General features: G+C 36.2%; 2 protein-coding genes and 1 long non-coding RNA gene across 3 annotated transcripts; 1 reads left to right on the top strand and 2 right to left on the bottom strand.

Moving 5' to 3' along the window:
* Positions 1–1,017: 1,017 nt before the first annotated feature.
* LOC125646483 (zinc finger protein ush-like) lies at positions 1,018–23,599 on the top strand. The gene is made up of 7 exons (XM_048872810.2): positions 1,018–1,090; positions 8,011–8,179; positions 14,431–14,864; positions 16,900–17,020; positions 19,885–20,106; positions 20,250–20,384; positions 20,477–23,599. The coding sequence occupies exons 2-7, from the start codon at positions 8,140–8,142 to the stop codon at positions 23,284–23,286; spliced, it is 3,762 nt and encodes a 1,253-aa protein (XP_048728767.1). The 5' UTR covers positions 1,018–1,090; positions 8,011–8,139; the 3' UTR covers positions 23,287–23,599.
* Positions 1,276–3,281, bottom strand: LOC130052461 (uncharacterized). Its single transcript, XM_056157533.1, has 2 exons — positions 2,991–3,281; positions 1,276–1,840 (listed from the first exon to the last, which is right to left on the bottom strand). The coding sequence occupies exon 2, from the start codon at positions 1,743–1,745 to the stop codon at positions 1,335–1,337; it is 411 nt and encodes a 136-aa protein (XP_056013508.1). The 5' UTR covers positions 1,746–1,840; positions 2,991–3,281; the 3' UTR covers positions 1,276–1,334.
* LOC125646490 (uncharacterized) lies at positions 8,177–20,106 on the bottom strand. The gene is made up of 2 exons (XR_007359720.1): positions 19,972–20,106; positions 8,177–8,478 (listed from the first exon to the last, which is right to left on the bottom strand). It is a non-coding gene; the product is annotated as an uncharacterized LOC125646490 (long non-coding RNA).
* Positions 23,600–25,469: the final 1,870 nt, after the last annotated feature.

Below are 25,469 nucleotides of genomic sequence, written 5' to 3'. Positions count from 1 at the left end.
CTATATTGTACAAACTTGATTGTACGGTCTGTGTAGAGATATATACATTGTACAAACTTGATTGCATGATCTGTGTAGGGATCCATACATTGTACAAACTTGATTGTATGATCTGTGTAGAGAGCTATATATTGTACAAACTTGATTGTACGGTCTGTGTAGAGAGCTATACATTGTACAAACTTGATCGTATGGTTTCTGTGTAGTGATCATTAGACCTACACCGCTGTTATTTGAGATCTAATACTGCCAATTATGCGGAAGCAAATAGTTGAAAATTTCCTTTTATAAAAAGTCATGGATTGTGAAAGAAAATAATCCCTATTGTTGTCAATGATGTAGAATTACTCAAATTGTAACTGAAATAAAAGCTTATTTCCTTAGTGTGAATCTGATACGGGGTAGTATTTATAAGATGATATGTACACACCGAGGCCATAAAAATTTATCTTCACCTGTATAAATTTTACATCCTTCGTTGGAAAACGCCTAAATCTGTCTTTAATCTCTGCAACCCAAATAGATAAGGTGACAGCGTTAGAAAATGGAAATTTGTCTGTAGGGTAGTGTCCTTCATGCAATGTAACTAAATAATGAAATTTAATAAATTTTTGAAAAACTCTAACCCCCAGCACCTCTTCTGGTGGGTCAGAGACACGCCTACAACTGTCCCGATCGATAGAACACCTCCGATAAGGACTTCAGTTCGTGATAACCACCGATATCAATATGAGGCACATGGCGCCAAAACTGACCTGACTATATACGAGATCAGTATCTAACTGGTATCGGTGATACAGAACTATTCCCTTGTTATCTCATCCTTATCACCGCTTGGCCGCTCTGTATCGAGGTTCGACAGGGACTAGGCAATATATCAATACGTTATAAAACTTATCTAAAAAGGACAAGTGATCCCAAACTTCTACGGCTGATAAGTAAATATGACAGCGATAAGGCTATCTTAAAATTGAATGTTCCGTCTTCTAGCGATAAGATGGACTTTCTAATGATATCAAAGGCAACAGAGCTGCGGACCCAGTGACAAGGTGCAGTCTCTATGCTCTGACACAGCTCCAAGCAAAAACAGGTACAGTATTTTATGTTTGTTTTTGCTTTTTTTTTCACAATGAACTATCATTGTACAACAATATTTAGATTCAGTGGTCCAGATTCACTGGTTGTGGGTTTTTTAACCTGGGTTGAGTAAACCAGGTATAATTGTCGATTCTAATTCGTTCGTTCTAAACAAAAAATTCGAGTCATTCAAAAAAGGGGAAACAAAGATTTAATTTAGGTCCATTATCATAAGAGTTAACTATCTCATCTCCCAGTCACATTCTTTTATGGGTCTTAATGTCCATTTGAAGGTCCTTTCCGTGTGTCTGGATCTTAGCGTCCATCTGAAGGTCCTTTCCGTGTGTCTGGATCTTAGCGTCCATCTGAAGGTCCTTTCCGTGTGTCTGGATCTTAGCGTCCATCTGAAGGTCCTTTCCGTGTGTCTGGATCTTAGCGTCCATCTGAAGGTCCTTTCCGTGTGTCTGGATCTTAGCGTCCATCTGAAGGTCCTTTCCGTGTGTCTGGATCTTAGCGTCCATCTGAAGGTCCTTTCCGTGTGTCTGGATCTTAGCGTCCATCTGAAGGTCCTTTCCGTGTGTCTGGATCTTAGCGTCCATCTGAAGGTCCTTTCCGTGTGTCTGGATCTTAGCGTCCATCTGAAGGTCCTTTCCGTGTGTCTGGATCATCCGACAGGCCTTTCCAAGTGTCGGGGTTATACTTATTGCCAGCTCCTGAGTCCGTGTCTAAATCAGACCCAGTGTACTTTTTAAGGCTGATTTATCTGCCAAATTACATAAAGTGCTGAATTATTTTGTCCTCACATCTAGTCAATTCAGATTGTTTAGATAGCCGACAAAATCAATCATAATCTAGGGTTTATAATGGGTTTTTAACTTTTGTCATTGTAATTAATGTCTACGCATTGCTTGTCCTTGATAGGCCGTTCTATCAATGTGCATTTTTATATTCTGTTTTGATATCAGAACCGAGAAGAAAAGATGTGTTCGCAGCTTATCACCTTATAGTAACGCGTTGGGGAGAAGCATCTTGCTTGACCATCGTTCAATCGATGATTATCCGATGGAAGAAGAATGAAATTCCGACAATGTTATCGCTCAAATCATCGGTATCGTCGGTCTGTGCCCCAGTGGTTACATACATCGGTATTGATAGACAATTCGATTCCTCCCTCCAAATTAATCAGATATCAAGCGTCTTTATCTGGTGTGAATGCAATAATGACTTTAATGAATATTTTGGTGACGTGTAAAGCCTATCTATATCGGGTTTATACAAGATAGACTTAGATTGGCAATAAAATCTATCATAGTGGGATCCCAGTTTATATTAAAGAATGATATTCTGATATTTTACAAACGAAGGCATCCACTCCTTATTAAGGTATGTGTTACTTTGTGTTTTAGAATTGAATCATTCTCAAATGTCACGCCTTGTACATCAGAATTGCTTCTAAAATTGATCTTTATATATCTGGCTTAAGATGGTCCAGAACAATTTTTAATCTTTAAGGGCATTCGATATAGTGGACGCTGGTAATTATGGTGCTTTTTACCTTTTATCAGCCAGCAGTTAAAAGTTCCCCTTTTCTACAGCAGTAATTTTCTCTTTTTGATCTAATCATAGTTTACTATAATTATTTAGAAAAAGTTTCTAAACGAGTAAAATTTTTCCATCTAATTCCTCCATGCCATTTTGAAATATATATATATTTTCCATAGCGACCCGCCTGGTCTGTCTTATTTGTTCATTCATTCAAAGGAGTGAATTATTCATTGGAAGGAAAATTCAAAGTATCTTGTTTGTCTACCATGTCTATATAAATAAATCAATGCGCCCACATCAGCATAGCAAGTGACCTAACGTTACAAGTATGTTATTGATGTACGTATTTCAACATATGTGCGACTTACAACGGACTATGTCAATTTTCTTTCCATGTCCGTATCAGTTCCATCTAATCTCACAAGACACCCATTAGTAAGCCGTCTCTCTCGGCGGTTGATATAACGGTCCAATGAGACTGTCACCTTGTATGGGTTATCTGAGGAAGAAACAAAACACACAATCTTCTATAGAGATAGTTTCACTTCACTGCCGCTTTATGAGGACGAAACAGACCAGGAATAAGATAGCACCCAAATAAGTTTAAAAATTATCGCTCTCAAGTAAATCAAATTTCGTGTTTTATCAAAATAAAGGGATTGCAATTTTACTGTAATTTTCAACGGGTCAGGTGTTATCACTTATTCCTGTGAAATAACTCTGTAGTTCAACTTAATTACAAATGTCACAGAGGTATGGTTTAAAACATGTATTCCGTCTGGTGCTCCGATCTCATAGTATGGCGGGGGTTGTCTTTCATTGTGGGTCATGCTTACATTTAACAGTAAGATGACATGTCTATGTCGTCCTTTTTAAAATATACTTTTTATTCATGCAAGATTCTCCTGCGATTTATTCATGAGAAAATTTATACAAAATAGATGGACGTGGATAAAACTGACAGTCCTCTACAACCTTGACCCAGCGTCCCAATTATAGACGCCTTTCTTCTTTCCTTGGCCTTACTGCCAAATACAAAGATTGCAATATTAACAATGCAACGATCCTAGCCGTTATTTTCCTTAGTGCCGTCCTCTCGCCATTATTTACTACTATTCGGAATATGAAGCCTGTCCGTTTATCAATCATTATCCAGCTGTGACCTTTCACCATCTTACTTCAAAGTCTGTCGATACATGTATATTTATATCACGTTACATTATCCTTGACCTTGGACCCCGGTTTGACCTCAATATTTCTCGGTGCATTTGTCTGGAGATGCCACGTAACAAAATAGCTTTATTTGACGCACAAACGGACAGAGGTGCTTCCCACATCTTCGTTGCCGGACATTGATGAATTTAGATATTTTTCATTGATCAGCTGTGATCAAATAGGGAAGATATATTTAAGACGATACAATACATATATGCAGTTAAAATATGTCGACAAGCAAGATATAATCATGTTGAGGTCGGCACACGAATTAAAACGCACGAGCAGCGTAGATGTATTGGTATGCAAGAATCATTTCTTCCCCTGTGCACTTATCAGAGATAATAGAGAACAGTTTATGTAGTAACTCGCTTTTAAACTATATTTTTACCTTGCAAGTCAGTATATATATACATGTATTTTTTTTTAGTTTACATACACTGGTGTCAATCTAATTAAAATTAGATCCCATGATCCGCTCATCTACCTATGTGTAACAATAGTAGATCAGCGGATCATAGGATCTAATTTTAATTAGATTGACACTGGTGTCAAAGTATAAACCCTCTATGGACTTTCAATAGGTTTTTCCTCTGTTTGCAATGTAATGGAATCACGTGACTGCCTTGACTTGGTAAATCACCCGATTTGAATCCAATCGAATACGGAAAGAAAAGAAATTGCACGTAGCTCTACAGGTGGCAACCAAATCCAGTGTTTTGGGGGCAATATTTGTCTTGTGGGGTAATATTTGTCTTGTAGAGTAATATTGCCTATGCTTGGTGCAATTTGGACAGGTCCATATTAGACTACACCCAGAACATTCAATACTTTACTAAAGATATAGGGGCACAGACACGGTATTGACGGTTCAAGAACTCATAGAACCATTGTTCTCAATGCCATTCCTAGTGACGTTTGCGCGTGTTCAATGTCAAACTCAAAGAACGACCAACAAAATTGAGTTTATTTCAGAGTATTGATTCATGTAAAACTTAAACTGTGTAATACGTACATGTAAAGATGAAATGTATGCTGGATTACTCCATGAAAATAAGTTAAGAAGAAGGTCCATAGATGCAAAAATACCTCCTGCCTAATCTGATCAAGCTATAGGGCTCACGGCGAGTGTGACCAGTCAACAGGGGATGCTTACTCCTCCTAGGCACCTGATAAATCTCGAACATGTTCCCGTGCTGTGATACAGTCGAACTATGAACTAGAAATAGTATCTCTTTAGGAATTGATATTCAAAATAAAATAAATTAATTATATTACTGTTTTCTTCGGTAAGATTTTGACGTAATTCATGTTTGAAACTTTAGATAGTCGTATTCAATTTGAATTCCAGCTGTATATACATGTATTAATGTCGGCTTTAATACGTAACTTATACTTTACAGACATAAGATTTTATGGACATATTCTTGCCATTTGATAAAAAAAAACTGCTATCTTGTCTGATCAACATATCTTTGAATTTTCGACATGGATTTTGATATTAGCTTTGTTTTTGATAAATATATCCGCCATACATTAATGGTCTTCGCGTAACAAAAGCTTTTCGCAAGTTCTGTTAACGTGAGTTTCATATTGTCTTCAAAGAACTCGCGTTGACTGATGGTATACTCTAGAATCTGACTAGTCAGTAACAGTGGTGAAGTTCGTTTGATTCTGGGTACATATACTGGTCTTCTTTGTAAACTCTTCCATCCAAAATATATTTTCAACACCATTTCCACATTTCCATCACCGAGCAGAAGGAAACAGTGCTGGGTTTATCTGACTGTGCTCAGAATGATTTTTCAACCCTTCTATGTAGACTTGAATATTTTAATTTACTCTCAACTAATAAGTATGCTGCCATATTTAGTTGTCACACGCGGTCGTGCATGTGTTATAATTTTATCTTATCTCCCTTCCATTATCTCTTCTATCCGCCATCATAGATATCTAAGCAACAATGGCTTTTTGCAATCTTATCCCTATTTGCTTTAAGAAATAGCCACGTATCGTGTCCTTGTTTGAGAAAGATTTGAGATGTTTATCATTAAATGTGCACTCGATAAACGCTACAATATTTAAAATCTTTGATAGTGAGTGAGATTAATAAAAAATAAAGAGTAATGTAATCTGTGCTGGTGACAGATAAGGATGGAAAATTTTGTAACCTCAATCAGGAAAATGAATTTAAGAATTCAATCTAGCAGGGTTTTTTTGTTTTTTTTGTTTGTTTGTTTGTTACGGTTTATAAATCAGCATTTAGAGTGATCATCTAATGTAACATCAGGCATCTCAATGTATACATAAATGAAGTCAATTCAAAGTCAAAATAATGTATATCTGCGAAACTTAAAAACAAACAGTACCGGTGTCCAACAGACTTTAGAATGTAAAGAAAAACGCAAGTAGTTTTTTTTTTTTTTCAAGTTATAATTTGAATTATTTAAATTTTCATTCAGAATGCAATAAATTATGAATTAAGTATTTAGGAAACAGGTAATAAATTCAAAGGAAATTTACTAACCATGAGTTAAACTAGATATATTTCATAGCTCTGACATACATCTATGTACATCTGGTAGCTAGGTAGATCGAAATACAGATATTGATTTGACGATTATGAGGAAATTCAATCAAGATAGAAAAAAGATTAGGAAGTATGTACTCCATCAGATAAAGAAAAAGACACGGAGAGAAAAAAATCATTTCATCTCTATGTATGCGTCACAGATTTATCGATTTTCAAAGGTTTGTTAATTTACACAAACAAAAGTATCAAAATTTCAGGAAACGTTGACGCTTCTATACCCGCGATATTTATCTAATTTGGAAGGGGAAAAAATCTTTATCTTTCCTATCAGAGAATGGAGACATTCTCTATTTGGTCTGTCGTTAAATCCATCAAACACCTCACTCACCATTACGGTCGTTTTCCTTCAGGGGGTGTTATTTGCACACTTGAATAAGGGAACAAGATTATAAATGCGATGAAATTATATATGTTTAATTGCCTGACCTCACATTAAAACCAAACTCGTATTTTCACAGGAAATCTCTATTTACTTTCCATCTTACGACCTCAGCACTTGAAATAAAAACTCATCCTTTCTAAAGAACCATAAAAAATTGATAACAGATATTTGTTTATTACGAAGATTGTACTTCAAGATTGATGAGTGATAAGTAGCCATTATTGCGTCTGTTAACTGGGGTTATGGAAGTAATGTATATATTTTTTTTATATATTTAATTGATAATACATTGCCGCTCACACTCAATATAAATTCTGGGGATAGCATATGTTGCTTAGTGTGTAGGTATACCAATTTACTCTGGAAAAAAAAAAAACCGTTGGTAATTCGAACTCTCTGGGACTCTTGTTAGCGGCGCGAAAACAATAGAAAAGACACTTTACATCTACGTGAGCAGTTTTTGTGATTCCATCTCTGTATGCTATCAGGACAATGAGCGTGTATGTATCTAAACGCGCACCTGCTGTTAGGGATTATTGCTATACCTTCCCGAGTAAGAAAATTAATTCCAACAAATTATTTCAATCTCTGCTGGAAATTTTATGTCCTTGCCAAAAGTCAGGGTTTGAAAAATAAGATCACTTTGATAATTTAGGAGAATCTCTACAGTTTGATAAGATATGCGTCAGGGTGGACATTGTTGTATCAACCCTTTCTCGTGGCCTCAAGTATCATATTCTGTCCTTACATTAATTCGTGATAAGTACCATTAAAGTATATCTGATGTAAATATATGCGATGAATCAGCTGATGATTGGTTGTCAGTCATATCTCCAGGTCGCATCTTAAAAACTGAAATAATCCTATCTGCAAAGGAAGACGAACAATAAAAGAATTTTCCATTGTACCAAGGAAAGATGGACAGACATGTCCTACCCTTTAACTCTTCTCCGGGGCATGAGATAAAACCGATAATTCGATAAGATCTAAGATACAGTGGATATGGACTGAGCCCTATCTCACGATCAGACATTCTATCGGTGGATGTGTACAGTCGATGCTCGAGCGTGTACCAGGAAACAGTGAAAAATCCTCAGCTTGACAACAGTGTTTTTATTCGTTATGTCTAAACAAACTTGCTCACAGTGAAAGACAAATTGCATGTGTGTAAACATGTAGTTACTTTTATTTATTGTAGTGACCCGTGAAAGTTCACCGCGCACGGATCAGTGCAGGGGTAGACAGGTCACCGCGCATGCAAGGTGCAATGTTTGTGTACTAGCCGGGGAGTTCAATACGTTGATTAGTGTAAACCACGTTTTTGGAAATGTCACGGCGAAAACAGTCCAACCCAAAGCCGATAAAACGTGAGTAATTTTTATTTAGAACTATTTTCTCAATCTTTTCTATCGCTGTCAACTTTTCCCAATACGTTCTTATTTCATAAAATCTAAATGTACATTTTAATCATCATCAAAGTACATGTATTAGAATATGGATGTAGTTCCCGAACATAGATGATTTATAAGAAATCTCCGTTTCTTCATTTTTATTTTTGGTCGATGACATTTTGCCCGTTGTATAGGAGGTGTGTTGATCAAACTGTGAGGTATATTTTTGAGTCGGTAGACTTTCGTTGTATTTCTCACTGCTTCGGTTTGTACCTCTACAATTAGAAATAGATATCGATATTCCAAAATTGTATTTTTTCTCATGATATAAAGTATCCAAACCTTCCTTTAATATATTATGAAAAAATAAAATATGTTCAATTCCAAAAGACCTGTGTTGAATTATTATATTATTATGGAATTTCCTCTCGTTTTGATATTTCGATGTTTGGAAAATAGACTGTTTCAGTTTCGATAATTATTGAGTAATATTTGATAATCATTCAAGTAGATCTTACACCTAATGCTACATATACGGTAGGATTATTTTCTCTTAAATGGATTTTCAGAAATTCCCATTAGATGAAGAGGATTCCACTTCCTTGGTGAAACGAAGCAAAGAATGCTTTTTCTCAATTTATATTTTACTTGGGATAACATTTACACTCAAATAAAAATCTCGATAAAACAGAGTAATTTAATAAAATACAGTTTTTGTTTAAATTTTTCTTTTCATGAAATGAAACTTCTCTTCGAATAGAGGCAAAAACAAAATAGTTCGTGAAAATATGAATAGAGACTTAACAAAATAGTAAGTAAGAATATGGTTTTTTTTATTGGGGACTATGCCAGGATATCGTTGCTTCAAAGCTTATTGCAGGGGTATTCATACACTTCTCCATGCTGCAATCATCGAGATGGAGAGTCTAGGTAACATGACAGATTGATGATAGAAATTGTTCCCCCACCTCCATTGTATCTGCTTTCAGACATCTCAGATTTTTACATACACGTTCCCTCTACCAGATGTCAATCAAACATTATTTTAAAGCATATTTTAGATTTCAAGTGCATAATTTTGACAAATAACAGAATTTAAAGGTTTATTTCGGTTGGTTTTTATCAAGGGTTTCACACGAAAAAGTCGTAAGACATATCGGCAGTCTCAGTATCACTAGCGCACATCTTCGATGAGATTGCTCACATTTCTAAATTTATAAACCTTCTGATCTCATTTATGTGAATCAAACAAATACGTTCTTGTTAATTCTCAATAAGAATTTTTGTTTTTCTTATCAAAGGACCTGATAAAGTATAAGTTATATAAGCTGAATGCGAATGTTGGTTCTTATCAGTAATTAGGGAGGAACCTCGAATGGTGTCCCTCGAGTTATCTCGTGCCTTATCGCACCAGATTTGTCTAAATTCAAATTTATGGCATCAACTTAACTCTACCATTTTATGGGTCCTTAACAATGAAACAATGCACATTTTCCCCTCGTTATATATGGCATATTTTAAATATCCAACATTTTCCATCAAGTTTGTTTTACCCAATCTTTTAACCTAGCCCAGAAGAATATGGAAAAGATATCATCATGCATTATTTTGATAGAACATCGTTTCGCATTTTTCCATTTCTTTATGGAATCCTAGATAAGAGATTACACTCGATTGTATGAAATTAATCCATTATAGATGATTCTGGAGAGAGATAGTTCTCTGATAAAATTAGTAGATAGGCTCTGCCATTATCAGACTCGCGCAACCCATTGTAATTAGAACCTCTACCATACAATCGCTGGCCAACGATAATCTCGCGTGATCTAGACCGACGGAGATCGATTCAGGAAAATGGCTGGACCAATGCTGCGTGCGACAGATAGAACGTACCAAACATTGCGACAACGTAAAGTAAAATATGAAATGATAAAACTCAGAAGCAATAAAGCGATCTGGAAGAGAGACGATAAGGTATCGCTGTATCTCCATTTTCCGAAAACCGCTTTCTTTTTTCTTATCTTGCTTCATGCAATGCGTTTGAAATGCAAATTTAGTAATATAATTTATCAATACTACTGATATTAAATGTTACGTCGGAAAACAAAATATCTGATGAGAACTCGAAACCAGGATGGAGTATTTGGAAGATAAAGTTTAGAACCTGACGGAAGCCGGATAAATGCCCTCTCCCCAGACGCGCGATATTCTAGAAGGACTCGTCATATCGCGGAAACAACATTTTAACTGATTATTCTTACCATATCAAAAGATGTAAATTTAGCTGGTTAAACAATTACGATACATTTATCTTCATTGCACAATAAATTTTACTACAGATTGGCTATTTTCAATTGTTACCATAACAACAGTTTCTCCTACTAAAATATTGCAGATTTTTAATTTATCATAATCATGTATTTCGTAAGAGAATGTATTCAGTACCTATTTTGAATTGTATGTCGCTTTCCACTTTTTGGAATTCTTGTCTACAATTATATTCCTTTCTCATCATTTCCCTATTTTTCGTCTATTTCCTGTTTATTGAAGTAGTAATAAATGGATGCATACACTTGTCATTATATATCAAAGTGAGTAACTGACGACTCTTGCTTGAAGGTAAAACTCTCTCGAGAAGTTGGAAAGTGTTTAGTATGTGTAAGTTATTTGCCATCCACTAGTAAATGAAAAACAATCAAATTTTACTTCACGTTTGACCTGTTAAATACGCGAACACCAGGTGATGATCTGGGTTTTGACAGAGTTTGTCATCGGATGTTAACGACAACATTTCAATATTACCCAGGTTTAGTGATAAGGTGATGCACTTGGTAATAAATCAGAAAATTTCAGGCTAGACAGAGTCCAAAGAAACATATGCTCAGCGTAACGCAATAATGGCGCGAAAGTCGTATTATCTGATAGGGATCTCTTAAATCTGTTTGAATTTTATTTAATTTTATCAAATTATTCAAATTAACAGCCCATCACACAGCGCTGATAAGTAAGGCTAATGCCAGGGCTGGCGGGGATTTCTATAATTGATGATTTGTAGTGAACCAGAAAAGTGCTTCAGTCATTTTTGGACGAAAAATAAAAATTTGAATAATCGTGTCTAAATAATCATTAAAAACTCGTAAATTAAACCCAATAACGTAAAGACTCGATGAAATTATTGATTACATATTCCTCAATCTGTCACAAATCCTATTGGGGTAAAAGAGAACTTAGCTATGGGTATTTTGTTCCTCTAACAAAAGGAAGCTCCCCACGGTTTGAGTATTGAATGCCAGGTGCCCGTCGTTACCTTTTCAGAGAGGCGAAATAGGTGTCGAATGTAGATGTATGATAAGGCTCGTATCGTCAAAATCTAGCTTTTTCTGTTTGTTAAACCATTGCCCAGCCATGACAAAAAGTAGAGGACATTTTTCGTGACTCTTGCATTTATTTAAAAAAAGAATAAGGCGAGAAGACGGATATTTATCAGTAATGCGTTTATACTTATTCATATTTCAATTCGGAAGAAAAGACCGTATTTAATTTCTAATCTCTTTTTATTTATCTCTCGATTGCTATCGTTTCATATATTTAAGGCAATTAAAATAAAAAAAAAAATGTTTTTTAACACATTGAGTGCTATAATTTTCGATAGAAACAGGACCTTGAAATAAGCAATCTTGTAGATCATTAACACTGAGAGAAAAATAATTTTTTTTATCTGAAAATCAATTGTCACTGCCACTAACAAACTATCGGGTTACCATCCGAAATCTTACCAGCGCCTTGGGACGAACTCGAAAACCACCTCAAGTTCGCAAGATCGTAATCTCGCGAGAGGTGTTGTATATGCGATATTCTTGTGCCAAGTGGAATGTGCACTAAAATATAACTTGCCTGTAAATTCAGTTTATTTTCCATATCTCATATCTAATTAGTTAGGAGATCAGTGCATTCGAAGGAAAAATTGAAAAGTGTTATACCATGAATTAAGCCGCCAGGTATTTTCTAAACTGTAAAAGTGATATCCATTCTTTTATTTTCTTCTTCCTGCACCCGATTTTACACGCGGACTCGAGACGTTCTTGATTATTTTGGAGATATTAGCTTTCTAAAAAGTCAACTATATTAAAACTGAATTTGATGTAGATACATAGCATTAGCTATACGTGGGTACCGACGTCTCCACGTGGTTTGTAGACCACAATTTGTTTCAAGCAATACTTAGTTTTCTATACCTTTGATTAAGACTCGCAACTGAAGCACGACATCTTCGAAATAAATTGATCAACTGATTAATCAAAACACATATAAAGTATCTCTAAATAGTATCCTAATGGAGTTTTATGAGATTAAAGATCTTTAGAAGAATTTTAATCGCATCAAATGTTTTTGACTCTTTTCTAATGAAAAAAAATCGAAGAAAAATATTTTTATCACGGGGATGAAATCAGAATTTGTGTTGCCAAAACCAGTAGTACCTACGTCGTTCTCTGGCGTAGATTTGTCGAAATGTGAATATTTTACTTTTGATCAATCGAGGTATGAGTGGACAATTTGTTTATCTGTCTCCCAAATCTCGCTTAAAATCTCGTATCTCGCAAAATCTCTTCTCAGTACCATTTGTGACAAAAGGAAAAGGCTTTTGAACACCTTTTACCTTAAGATGGTATCAATGTACAATATAAATTAAAGTACTTCAACAAACATACAAAATGTCTGCAGGAGAAAAATTACCTATCTCAAAATGGGTGTAGGTTTTGAAAGTATTGTCTGTAGTCCTCGTGAGGGAAATACGTAGATAAAAAGTGTTTCATGTCATTGCGCTGTCCCGATAGGGATCTTTTTGGTTTTCGGGCTTATCAAACAAGATTGGTGTATTCTTTTCTGGCTTGTAAGGACATGTAATACGTCTTTATTCCATTTTGACTGAACCTATCTCCGCCGCCATGCAGGTATTTTCCAAATGTCCGATTACTGCCTGTTTTCTCCGATAGAGGGGTTGAAGAAGTTGATATTTCGCGACATGTGTTTTGAATCAGGTTTTCTTTTGTCTTTATGTCCATATTATCAGCCTGGTGATCTTCCATCCCACCCAAAGGGCTCCAGGTCTTGGAGCTTGAAGTGAAACTCTGACCCCAAACTCTCGCGAGATCCTGTCCAGATAGCGCGGGAACTTGTACTCGCTTAGATTAGATAACGCCTGTCTACTGTTTCTTGCAAAATATTTTGGTATCCGTAATCTTCAAGGGACAAAAACTTATAATGAGTCGGCGATATATGTCTTCACTGAATACTATCTCTCCTCATGCCGACGATAGCAGGAATTTGGAAACAAAAGCTCGTGGTTTATCGTCTCATCAGAAGGCTTTTGTTATCTTTCTTTCCCGCCTAAATTAGTGTTAATTTGCGTTATCATACGGCATCAGACTTACAACGTACACGGTCAGTTGTTCACCTTTCGAATAATAGATAAAAGTCTGATTGCTTTCCTATTTTTGTCCTCTAAAGTCGTCAGATGAGTTTTATTGATTGCTATTCAGAATATGATTTAAAACTGTTTTCATAATGATAATTTTATGAGATACTGAAATTACGGTCGTCATGCGAGGAATTTTCTTTTTAAGGTGAATAGTTTTTATGTTTTTTAGTTCTGAAATAAATGAAATTGAAATTTAAAAAAATCAGAGCATTCACTAGCATATAACATAACACAAGTTAAATATAAACAGGAAACCAGAGTGTTTAGAGTGAGAATTTCCAAAATTTGGTTTCCATATTTCGTCAGTCCGCCCGATTCCCTTTGACCGCAAGTCTTCCCGTCGACCAGACCCGATGTGTTCCGATGGATCAGATAAGGCGGGAATCAGATGACTTGTATCTCCTTGTTGAATTTGATAATCGTAAATCATATGTCTTATCAGATGTTGCAGAAAATTTGTGCTACACATTAATTAAAGTTGAGTACAGGAAGCTGCCGGTCAGGGTAACGTTGTTTGTCATCGTCAAGTAAACATTGCTTCCTGTCAAACCTCGATCTCATCCCCCAGACTGCATTCACCGTTCTGATACCTTCCGTCATCATTTCGTCCTCTTCCAAGTTTATCAATTCTTAAACATTTTCTTTTAACACATTTATCATAAAAACAGCTGTAAAACAGCATGTAGACTAGTTGTTCTCTAAATAATCCTTGAATAGTACAAGAGTGGTTTCTTTTGATAATTTTTAGGGTTATCAGAAAATGATGACAGTGACTCGACGATGGAAAAAGAATTATCGGTTGACGAAAATGGCGAGAATAAAATAACTGACAACTCAAATGACTCTGAGGACGTTGATACAGACCCACATGAACCGGAAGAGGGTTCAAGCTTAGAGGAGTCGAAAGTACAAAACCATAAAGAACTAACAGACATCACTGTAAAAAGTGAAGCATCAGAGAGCGAAATGATTCTGGAAAGTTGTAACACAGATTTGAAAAGAGTCAGCGTGCCAAACAATATCTTATTTGTAAAGAGACTTGACGAAGAGGATGCTAACATCGCGGGTCGATCCTGTCTGCTGTTTAGTGCTATTCCGTTACCATCCGGAAGTTGTATCGGACCTTTCAAAGGTGAAATTGTCTCCCTTAGTTCCATTAAACAAGGGGACTTGGTCCTGCAGGTGAGTTATTTGACCTTTGTATTTACTTTTATGAAAACAAAGAATATATATCGTAAAATACAACGTCGAATTTTAATATTGGCATTTAGTGTGGGAAGATGTCAATTGTGTTTTCCTGTTGTTCTTATTGTTACTATGAGAAATAATGAATGGGAAATGAATTATCAAACGAGTTCCACCCATGTTTCTGCAAACTTTCTCTCGCTGTTCTACAATAGGATTTTGGTGATAAGATAAAGAAAGCATGAAAACTTTTCGAGGACCTGTTTATCACAGCTTGAAGAGTTACAATGCGTCATAAACCCTCCTTCACGTTAGATAACCGTTCCTAGCCTTAGCTCTGTCGCCAGTCGGCTCAAACGTCACGCAGAATAGCCCATGGAAATCCGCATCACTAAATATGTACATGTAACAAATGTATAATTCGAATATACATTTTTGCTATCTAAATTAAAAGCTTTTATAAGATTATTTGAAGTTTCGAATTCCTTTTCAAGTCGGTGATTATCGTTAAAAAGTTATTTCAACCAAGATAAATCGATAAATTGAGCTGGGGAAAATTAGCAAACGAAATTATTTAAATAACAAAATGTTTACCTATTCCCCTGTATATCAAAATAATGTTAGCGGTATCACGTGATAGTTCCTGATGCAGGTGTGGGAACAAAGGTAAAAGTGACGTTAGAATTTATCAGTAAAATAAACGAAATTCATTTATTCAAAAGATTAAAACAGTATCACTTTCCTGTAATTTTGCTTGCATATCTGAAGCAGAATAAAATACAGAAATAAAATTGAAACAATTTAAGTGATGCACTTTAAATTGAAATAAAGATAAGAAAAATGTGGAGATAATTTCTGATTTTGCGAGGCATTTCAGGTCAAAGAATTCAATATTTCTAAGGCCCGTAAAAGAATTTTAATATACACTTAGTTTCTTTTAAAAGAATTCAGGTTAACGTCACAAAATAGTCACTATCTTCTTTGTAAGAAAACTTATCAAGGGGAGATAAGTCCAGTCGTTATCTCATGCACTCTTTTCAAGATATCTTTTCTCACGAGTTTAGAAGTCAGATAAGTAAATAACGTTTCATTTTTGATGTGTTTTATCAACTTCTGTGATACGGCTATCATTCCATATAACCACGAACTGCTGATAGGTCAGACCGTGAATCTACAAGGGTCACGTGATTCATCAGACTCGCATATATATTGAATATCAGTATTACTCCAATATTTATTCTAAAATCAAAAATACTATGGGAAGCGCTTCTTTAAGCAAGAATGGTTATTTTTAAAATATTATTTGATTGTATCAAAAGTCTATGAAATGATTTGATTTTCTTTTTATTGAAGTGAACATACAATTTCAAAGCACTAATTTCCTATATAAGTATACATAATCGTAAACATATCTGTTTTCTTTAAATCATCATTATTCTGCTGAATTCGGTAACAAAAAGTTAAATTCTAAGATGAATGAGAGGTAAGCGTCGGATCATCTTAGATTAGTGGTGTTATTTTATCAAATTTGAAATGTGAACGACTTCGTGACATAATTCTGTAAAATAACTGTAAGAAAGTTCTGCCATGAACTTGTTATTAAAGAATAGGATTAATAAACCTCAAAACAAAGGACAAACAGACAGTAACAATGGTGGAAACAGAGAAAACTTATCGTATGGATTCTTGTTTTCCAAAGTAAGTTTCAATGGAACCCAATGATTTTCCGTGATTTTGCCCTGTGATACGACTTTCGGGGATCCGTGAACTTGACATCAAGATTCAAAATTCGATAATTCTTAAATCCAATCGTTGAAATAAAATGAAAAACACATGTATTAGAGATCTTCTAACTGATTTTCGTGTGAAAATTGTATTTTTTGGCACTTCGTACGAACCACTGAAAGATCAGGTACTTGGTGGTTGTAGGATTTTTTTTTATTTTACAGGAAATTATGAAATAATTTTTGGAAGAATCTCTTTTGAATTTTATTTCCTTTAATTTTTCCCCCCAACCATTTGTCAATTTCAGGCCCAAGAGAAAGAAGGGGAAGCTGGTTTTGTTAGGGTTTTGTGTGAAAATGGATCGTGGCTGTCCCTGCTTCGCCCCGCCCCCAGTGAATCCGCCAAAAACGCTTCAGTGTATTTTGAAGGTATTATGCATTTTATTTTATGACAAGTAATCTTCGTTCCTTATCTTATCATTAGTTTTGTGCAATTGAAGTTCGCGGTGACGCGGTGGAAATCCGCTGTCTTCGTTAGATTTATAGACAGTCAAGATAAAATATTTCTTTACATTTGATTTTATTTGGGGATATCGTTGCAATGGAGGCGCAGGTGTCAAAGGTATTTGTGAGTTTTACACTGAATATCATGCTGTAGAATTAGTAATATCTTGCTACATTCTGAATAGTTAAAGTTTACCAATGCAACAAAGGTTTCTGGTTTTAGAAAGATTGGACATAATGGTGGCTACAAGTGTAATTTGAGGGGAAAGATAAAATAAAACTTATTTCAGGCATGTAATAAATAATTTTGTACACTCTCAAAATGCTTAATAGAAAATAAATATCTTTATCGATTTATAATGCTAAATGTGCAGTGATAAGGAAAATGAATGAGTAGAACTGACGAATATCGAGTGAATTATAGAAAGATGGGTATCTCAGGTCCAAGCGCTCGTCATAAACTGGGTGCCAGCGACCAACGTGTAACTATTGATTTGTAGATAACTATAATGGGCAAGGGCCTTCCAGTATAAAATGATATTCCAAATCAAAGATAAATTAAAAATATATTTATCGCTGAATATTAATTCTATATCGCACCTATCAAACAATCCATTATTCTTTTTAAGAGTATTGGCGCGAAGCGAAATTCTGCAAAACAGTTGATAAAGGCAAGACATGGTCTTTGATATGGTAATACTAGGGACTTGATACCACAATAATCCGATAGCATTTATAGAGCGATAAAGGAGGCAGATTTTGATATGCTAATGGTGCTTTATTCCCGGACAGATGGATTATTCGTCAGATGAACAACTGTTGTTTTATTGTTCCAGTTTTGCCAGACATATTTGTTAGTAGAGGACCCGTTCCCTTTCTTAAGAACGATAAACATCGGACTCGGGTTTCTCCACCCGCTCTGGATTTTCGGGTTGTAATAAACGTTTGTTAGACTAAGCTGATAAGAATTCGGTTGACAAAGAAGCTTATCGTATTTGAACTTGCAGATAGTTTTCCTTTTTATTTTGTGAGACAGAGAAAAAAATAACTTTTCTCGATATTCTGTTTCACTCCTTCATGAATATTTTATTTTTTTGACATTGCATAATTTTGGCGTTATGGAGAAGGTTATCAGTATTATCAATAGCCTATATCAATCACACGTATAGAAACTCGATACTGCAGGAGATCTAGCTCTTTTCTATTGGTGTCCACTTATCCATTCGAGCGTGTCATCGCTTTTAGAGATAGACAACATTTTTCTGTCTATTTCCTCCCGATAAAGTTCCCCGATAACACTAGAAATGAATTCTGTTTGTTCCTTTCACTTAAAACAATGAATTGAATACACATAACTATGAATTCTTTTTCAACATTGTCTGGGTTTTCGGCCCCCAGCTGGTTTTATAATAAGATCTCTTTGAAACATGACAAAATAAGGGAATTATCAGTACTTACATCTGATTGTTGATACAGATAAAACTCCCATTTAAAATAAATTAAAATTTGCTAGATCGCTTAATTGCTCGTAAGTGTATTTTGTAAACGCCTGGTTATCATTTGTACGATCTGGACTTGGTAATTAATGTCACGAAGGTAAGAGAGAGAGAGAGAGAGAGAGAGAGAGAGAGAGAGAGAGAGAGAGAATCTTTGATTGGTTAATTTCAACCATGTATGACTCGTAAATCAAGCAAAGGGTGCAATTTGTCAAATTCAACATTTTTTCACAGATGATAAGGAAAGAGGTGTTGTAATTATCTTCATCCTTAAAATATAATGCGACTTATCCAAATTAAGTATTTTGTAAGTTACTCATTTTATTATTTATCCAGCATTTAATGGCGCCAAATACATTAGCCGGTGTCGTCAAATCCGAGTAGAGTTGGTAATTTGTATGTAGTACGTTTCTATTAGTTCGATATGATCTTAGGGATCTAATTGGATTATGATAAAATCAATATTTCTAATTGATCTGTCATCCGTACAAATTTTGCAGGATCCTTTTTTGAATTTTTATATCTTAACTAAAAGGCTTTTATCAGCGAAAGGAGATAAAATGGAAATATTTCAAACATGTTTTCATGGGAATTTATCTCAGAATCTTTAACCCTTTACTAGAGATGAACATCACCCACCCTTTGTCGCTGCACATTAAATGACTTAGTACATATCACCAAATCTAGAAATGTTTTAAGATGCATTTGCTTTATGTATTCAAGCTTTGGAGGAAAAAACTTTCAGTCAATTTCTATCGTTTTAATATCGTCTCAGATTGTTTAAATTTGGCTAAATTCAGTTTCAGATGTATTCTTGATAAATTTGTCGCTAAAATGTGGACAAGTCTAGACCGATCTGGGAAGAGTGGTGTAAATAAGCCGTAGAAAATCGACTTTTTATTTCAAGTCTTTTAAAGCATTAAATGTTTTATAAAATTATGAAGATTGTAGGTTGCGTCTTTCAATGACTTAGTCATCCCATCGTTTAGAAAGAACGGCATCCGTTAACACTTCTCCGTCATTAAACAAAGCGACCGTCTTACAATGACGATCGTCAGCACTGTAACTTTATCTATCAACTTACAAGCTCCCTCTCAAACTATCTCCGTACATATTTTTCCTGTTTTATGATCCTCCTATAAATATATCTTTATCGTATTCAATCATCGCATGTAGGACTGAAATATTGCAAATATCACGAAAAGCGATAAGTCGAAAACTTCATTTAATTTTTCTAGCTTGCATTAGGAGGAATAACTCTACTTAATTGTCATCTTTTTCATTAATTTCCAGACGGGAAAATCTGGTGTGAAATTGTGAGTGACTTGAATCCAGGAACAGAATTGTTAGCATCTTTTACAATTAACTCAAACAACGTACCGGAAGGTGACGTCACTGATCCCGAAACGCAGACGACAGATGAGGCAATGGAGACGACCCACATGCAGAGAGTGGATGCTCCTCAACCCAAGAGTTCTCCAGCACCGGCTCCCGACAAACCGGTTCCTTCGCATGGTAAGTGAAAACGATTATATTATTATTTTTATGGTATCATTTGCGAAAACATGCAAGAATAAGTGACGTGAAGTACGTCCTACATATGCATTGTTTTTCTGTTTATATGTAGACTTTGATTTTTGTGTAATTGCGTTTTACAGCGGCGTTGTTGTACGGTTGCCAGTTTTGTGGAGTTCGCTTCAGCAGCTTGAGGACTCTCCAAGGTCACTTGACCTTCTACTGTTCCAAGAAACCACAACTTCCGGATGCCGCAGAAAGTGACAAGCTAACATCAGGTGAGCTTTCAAGTTGAACTTCTAATTAATCAATTTAGAAGTGTTACAATTTTAATCTGAAATGTAGACTAACTTTCTGCTTTTTTCTTCAGGGATTCGAACAGGAAAGAAGAGGACTCTGTCAGAGCGATCTCAGAGTCCAGAGTCCAAGTTGTCCGCGCCCAGCCCTGCTAAATCTGACGCCTCGTCTGGATCTGATACTATCTCGGCTAAAGTGCCAAAGTCAGAAATATTCAAGTGTGACATGTGCTCATATTCTATTGATAAGCTTTCCAGTCTAAACCGCCATAAACGGATCCACAATAGAGGTGATAATTCGATAATGGAACCCCAACACATTGCAGCAAAGGAAGACACTTATTGCAAAGATTGCAACATCCAGTTTTCCTCCTTTAGTACGTTTAAATGCCACAAAGAAGTTTACTGCTCAAAGCGATTACTGAGTGCTAATTCCCCCTCCCCTGGAGTATTGAGTCCCAGCAGTGACTCCGGCAGACTTATCTTGTCTCCGTCAACTCTGCAGCAGGCTATGTTGAGTGCAAATCCCAAATCCAGTGCAGGACAACCTCGAGTTATTCTTGCACCACCGATCCTTGTATCATCCAAGGAATCTTCTGATATAAACTGCAGTTACCCCACAGTTATTGTGCAACCCGTACTTCCGACATTGACAGAACCCCAAACATCATTGAAGGAGATTACGGAATATCGTGTTTCTCCTGCGAAGAGTCTGCCTGATATGCCTCTGGATTTAAGCACCCCTAAATCAGATACATCCAAAACTTCCACATTGATTGGTCCAAAAGCCAAGGAAGAAATCGATGAGGAACAAACCGAGGAGTTGGATCTCTCTGTTAAAATCAAAGAGGAAAGATTTAGTCCTAAGTCGTCTGCATCTTTGTCGCCGCCCTCCCGACAGATCACGACACCGAAATCTTCATCCAGCTCTCCACACAGCCAAAAGAGCGAAGAGCATTCCATCTCGGAGTTACCTCGATTGATGGCGTCCCCCATTCCACCCCTCATTACAGTCCCCCAGCTCTCCTTTATGGGAAAACCAGTCCCTTCCTTACCTCACTCCGTTAGCAAGTGTGTGGACTGCAACATCGTCTTCTACAAACGAGAAAATTACTTAATACATAAAAAACATTACTGTTCTAGTCGACAAAATAAGTCTCCGTCTGAAGAAGATGACGGGAGCCCGGATCTAATGGCAAGACGACAAGCTCATAATGCACATGTCGTTGCAACGCCCGATCGAACAAATTCTTCTGAAAGTTCAGAGAAATCTCCCCAAGTAAAAACAGACATAAAGGAATCGTCAGCCCCTGGTCAAAACGAACATTCTCCCGAAATGGACAAATCGAGCCCCTCCAAATCACAAGAGGTGGAAGGTATCATCTATCGATTTTACTGTGTTCCTTGCAAAATAAAGTTTAGCTCTGCTAGTACTTTGCAGGCGCACAAGGAATTCTATTGTCCACATGGAAAAGAGAGTGAACACACAGTTTTGGGAAAGAATAAAATGGAAGGAAAATCTTCTCCAAAATTAGATGAAGAGAACATAAAATGTACTAGATGTGACACAGTGTTCCCTTCTTCGAGACACCTAAAACTGCACTTCTGTACTGGAGTTTCTAGTCAAATGCCAATATTCCGATGTATCTACTGCGATTTTGTCACCCAAACCGAAACTAGACTCTCAGAACATGTGAAGGCACATATGCCAAACAAAGCTTACCGCTGTACTTTATGTGGGTATCGCGGAAATACAGTTCGTGGAATGAGAATGCATGGCAAGGTTCACTTGGATAGCGGTGAAAACTTTACCGACGATCACATGATAGAGATAGAGGAACCGCCACTGATGCCGGTTAAACTAGGAGAACACATGTCCTCTGAAGCTGGGCCAATCGATGTCGAGGCAGAATTGATTCGTCTTAAAAATGAGCCATATAAGAGAAGACGCTCTCGAAAGTCTTACGAAAAGGCAGAGCACGCCTCGTCTATTCCCAGGAACATTTCTAGTATGTGCATGTACTGTGGACAAATTTTCACGGACTTATCCAATTTCGCTATGCATTTGAAACTTCACGAAATGATAGCGCTGCAAGCGGCAGGTGTTCAAAATTACAAATGTCAATACTGTACATCTATTTGTGAAACTTTCGAATCTTTAATGGCACATGTGTACAACAAACACCCCGAGAAAATTCCCCGAGAGCAGTCTAGTCCCGAATCGAATTCTCGATCGAGTCCAAGTACTTCGAAATCTACAGAGAGGGAACGGAAATCACCCTCTCCTCCGCAGCCACATCATGTAGTGATAAAGTCTGAACCACCATCTTATACTGACGAAGAGTTGTGTAAAACCACGGAACATGACTTGATGCCCATTAAAAGAGAAGCTGTAGATGATACCAGCGAGGAAAGCGGTAACACAGAAAACATTCCGAAAGGAACTTTATCCCCTTCCAAGAAGATAAAAGAAGAGGCTGAAAGCGAAAGTTCGCGGTCACCATTAGAGTCATCCAGTGAAAACAAAGATTTCTCTAAAAGTATTTCTTCTTCTCCTCGATCTCAGAAATCTCCAAATAGCCGAGATTCCACTCCAAAAATTAAATCAGAATGCTCGGAACCAACTGAAAAGAAGCCGACATTGGTAATTCCCCGTGTGGACCCCCAAATGATGCCATACTATCACGTGGTTCCCTCGTTCCACATGATCCCCAATATGATGAATCCAATGACGTCACAAGTCGTCCATTCACCCAAACGGACGGATAAATACTGTCACCATTGTGATATAACGTTTACTTACAAGAATTCGTACTTAGCTCATAAAAAGTACTACTGTAGTGCAAACGTCTCGGAAGACATCACTTCTCCTGCACAAGCATAGAGAAAACAATATAACATTCCATTCAAAGAGCTGTATTTGGTGCAAAATCGTGATGGACTGTTGAATTGCTTCTTTTTTTTATATTTTGAACGAGTGGTGAGCTTTAGCCGCGATGGAGATATTTTATTTTGATGTTTTCATAATTTGAATTGGTGCTTAAACCAAATTGACTTTATTTTTATTAGTTGATTCAAATTAATTTTGTTGAAACGTTCTTTCAGTTTGTTTATAAATTATTCATTGTTATATATATTACATGTGTTCATATTTAATCCGTTTTTAAGTGGAAAAATAAAACATAGTTTGTCTTGAATAACTATGTCACTAATTGGCTGCGATTAGAAACACCAGAAGGTTATACATGTACGTGTATATATGATTATGTATCAGTCAAAACGTGACGTCCATGGAAAATGGACGACTAGATTTATTAATAATATTGTCTAACGAGTCCGTGAACTTGTTCAGGAAATATTACAGAAAAATATTAGTCAACATGTTATTTGAGCAAAATGGGGCGGATATTACGCTTATTTGACTGTGATATCAATAAGATATCTATGACATTGAGTTATTGAATTTACATGTAGAAAGCCTGGCTGACACGCATGTAACACCCTTAATTCCCTTGAATATGGTTGCCTCTTCGATATTGCAACTATATGGACGTCAAAGAAATCCATAAATCACTTCCTACATCTTGATCCACTTGGGAAAAAATGTTGATTGAAAAGTTTAGATAATGCGGAAAGTATTCTTTTATTTGCTGCAGTTGTTGGTAGAAAAGCACATCATTTATATTGCTATCTAAGGATTTGAACCCTAATTCTATACAGGTCTAGAATTATCTCCCAATCAACACAGTCATACAAGAATGGTATATGACGTACATCCTAATTTTTCTTGTATGACGTGTTAATTATTCACAGATGATTTCCCATCCCGAAGCGGTAATCCTAACATTATATTCAAACCGATAATCTTAATTATGGACGAATATCTGTGTTGTTTGTATGGGAATATAAAAACAACAAGAGCATAAGGTGACTTGATTGATGATTAAAGTTCTTGGTTGTTGGTTTTCTTTAACTCACCTGAGCCTTTTCTGATCCAACTTTATCCGTTGTCTGTCGCTGTCAGTATACACGTTTTACAATTTCATCTACTCCAGTCAGTTTCAACCAAACTTGGTACAGAGCATCCTTGGGTAAAGGGGATTCAAGTTTGTTTAAATGAAGGGTCATGCTCCATTTCAAGGGGAGATCATCAACGAAAGGCAAACAATAGGGTTTTGTGATTTTTATAATTCTCTCAAGGAAAAAGTCAAAAAAGTTGAAACACATTGTATCAGATGGGAGCTGGATATTTTTTGGAACGAGCAGATTTCTGTTTAGAAAAACTTGGACTTTCAAACACCTGCTCAAATTTATGGTAAACTGTCTTATGGGCTACCTAGTGGTTGAAGAAAAATTGTTGTTACAAGATGTGAATAAACATGTTTTGAAACAACATCATCTACAAATGTAACTATAAGTAGGACAATTTAAGAATGAATAGCAGTGTTGAGCAACCTGTAGAGGACAATCGGATAAACGCAATATTTGATGCCAAAGTATTTCGATCTTCCTGCAGAAAAAGCTGAAGAATGCAAATCTTGATCCCAAATTATTTTGAACATTCTCGAAAACGAAAAGCAGAAGAATGGATGCATCGATTTGATGCACAATGCGCATACATTTGGAAGTCCCAGAATAACCATTTCCATTCCATCTTCGTTATCTACACGATCTGGCAAATTCATGTCGCCCACGTGGCGCAATCGCTATAGTATGTTTACATAGCTCTCATTAATATCTTAATCATTTCATTGGAGAATTTCATTCATAATTCCAATGTTACGGTTTATGACGCGATTTCGAAATTCAGTGAAAATAACGCGAGTTGACCTAAGCTACATAACTGTACGTTGCTCTCAGGGGTTGGGGATTGGGTGGAATATAACTCAGATTTGTATTTTTTTCTCCAGAGAGTTGGTATATCATATGCAGTCGGTGTGATCTAGACTGCACACGCCGTGGTACAGATTTTAGGAAACGATAATACTACAACGCGTGTATTTCAAAGAATTACACATTAATATATCACCGATCATGATATGAAGTCTACCTACATGTCACCTAACC

This window comes from Ostrea edulis, chromosome 1, assembly GCF_947568905.1.
Source record: "Ostrea edulis chromosome 1, xbOstEdul1.1, whole genome shotgun sequence".
Taxonomy (NCBI): Eukaryota; Metazoa; Mollusca; class Bivalvia; order Ostreida; family Ostreidae; genus Ostrea; species Ostrea edulis.
The sequence above is the reverse complement of the archived record's forward strand: the minus strand, read 5'-3'. Positions and strand labels throughout refer to the sequence as shown.

What these genes read in the sequence shown, in the direction of transcription:
- LOC130052461 (XM_056157533.1), bottom strand. Translation starts at nt 1,745, where the DNA reads ATGATCCAGACACACGGAAAGGACCTTCAGATGGACGCTAAGATCCAG.
- LOC125646483 (XM_048872810.2), top strand. Translation starts at nt 8,140, where the DNA reads ATGTCACGGCGAAAACAGTCCAACCCAAAGCCGATAAAAC. An exon ending in CAACCCAAAGCCGATAAAAC is followed by an intron (nt 8,180 to 14,430) that starts GTGAGTAATTTT and finishes GATAATTTTTAG; the next exon opens with GGTTATCAGAAAATGATGAC. An exon ending in CAAACCGGTTCCTTCGCATG is followed by an intron (nt 20,107 to 20,249) that starts GTAAGTGAAAAC and finishes TGCGTTTTACAG; the next exon opens with CGGCGTTGTTGTACGGTTGC.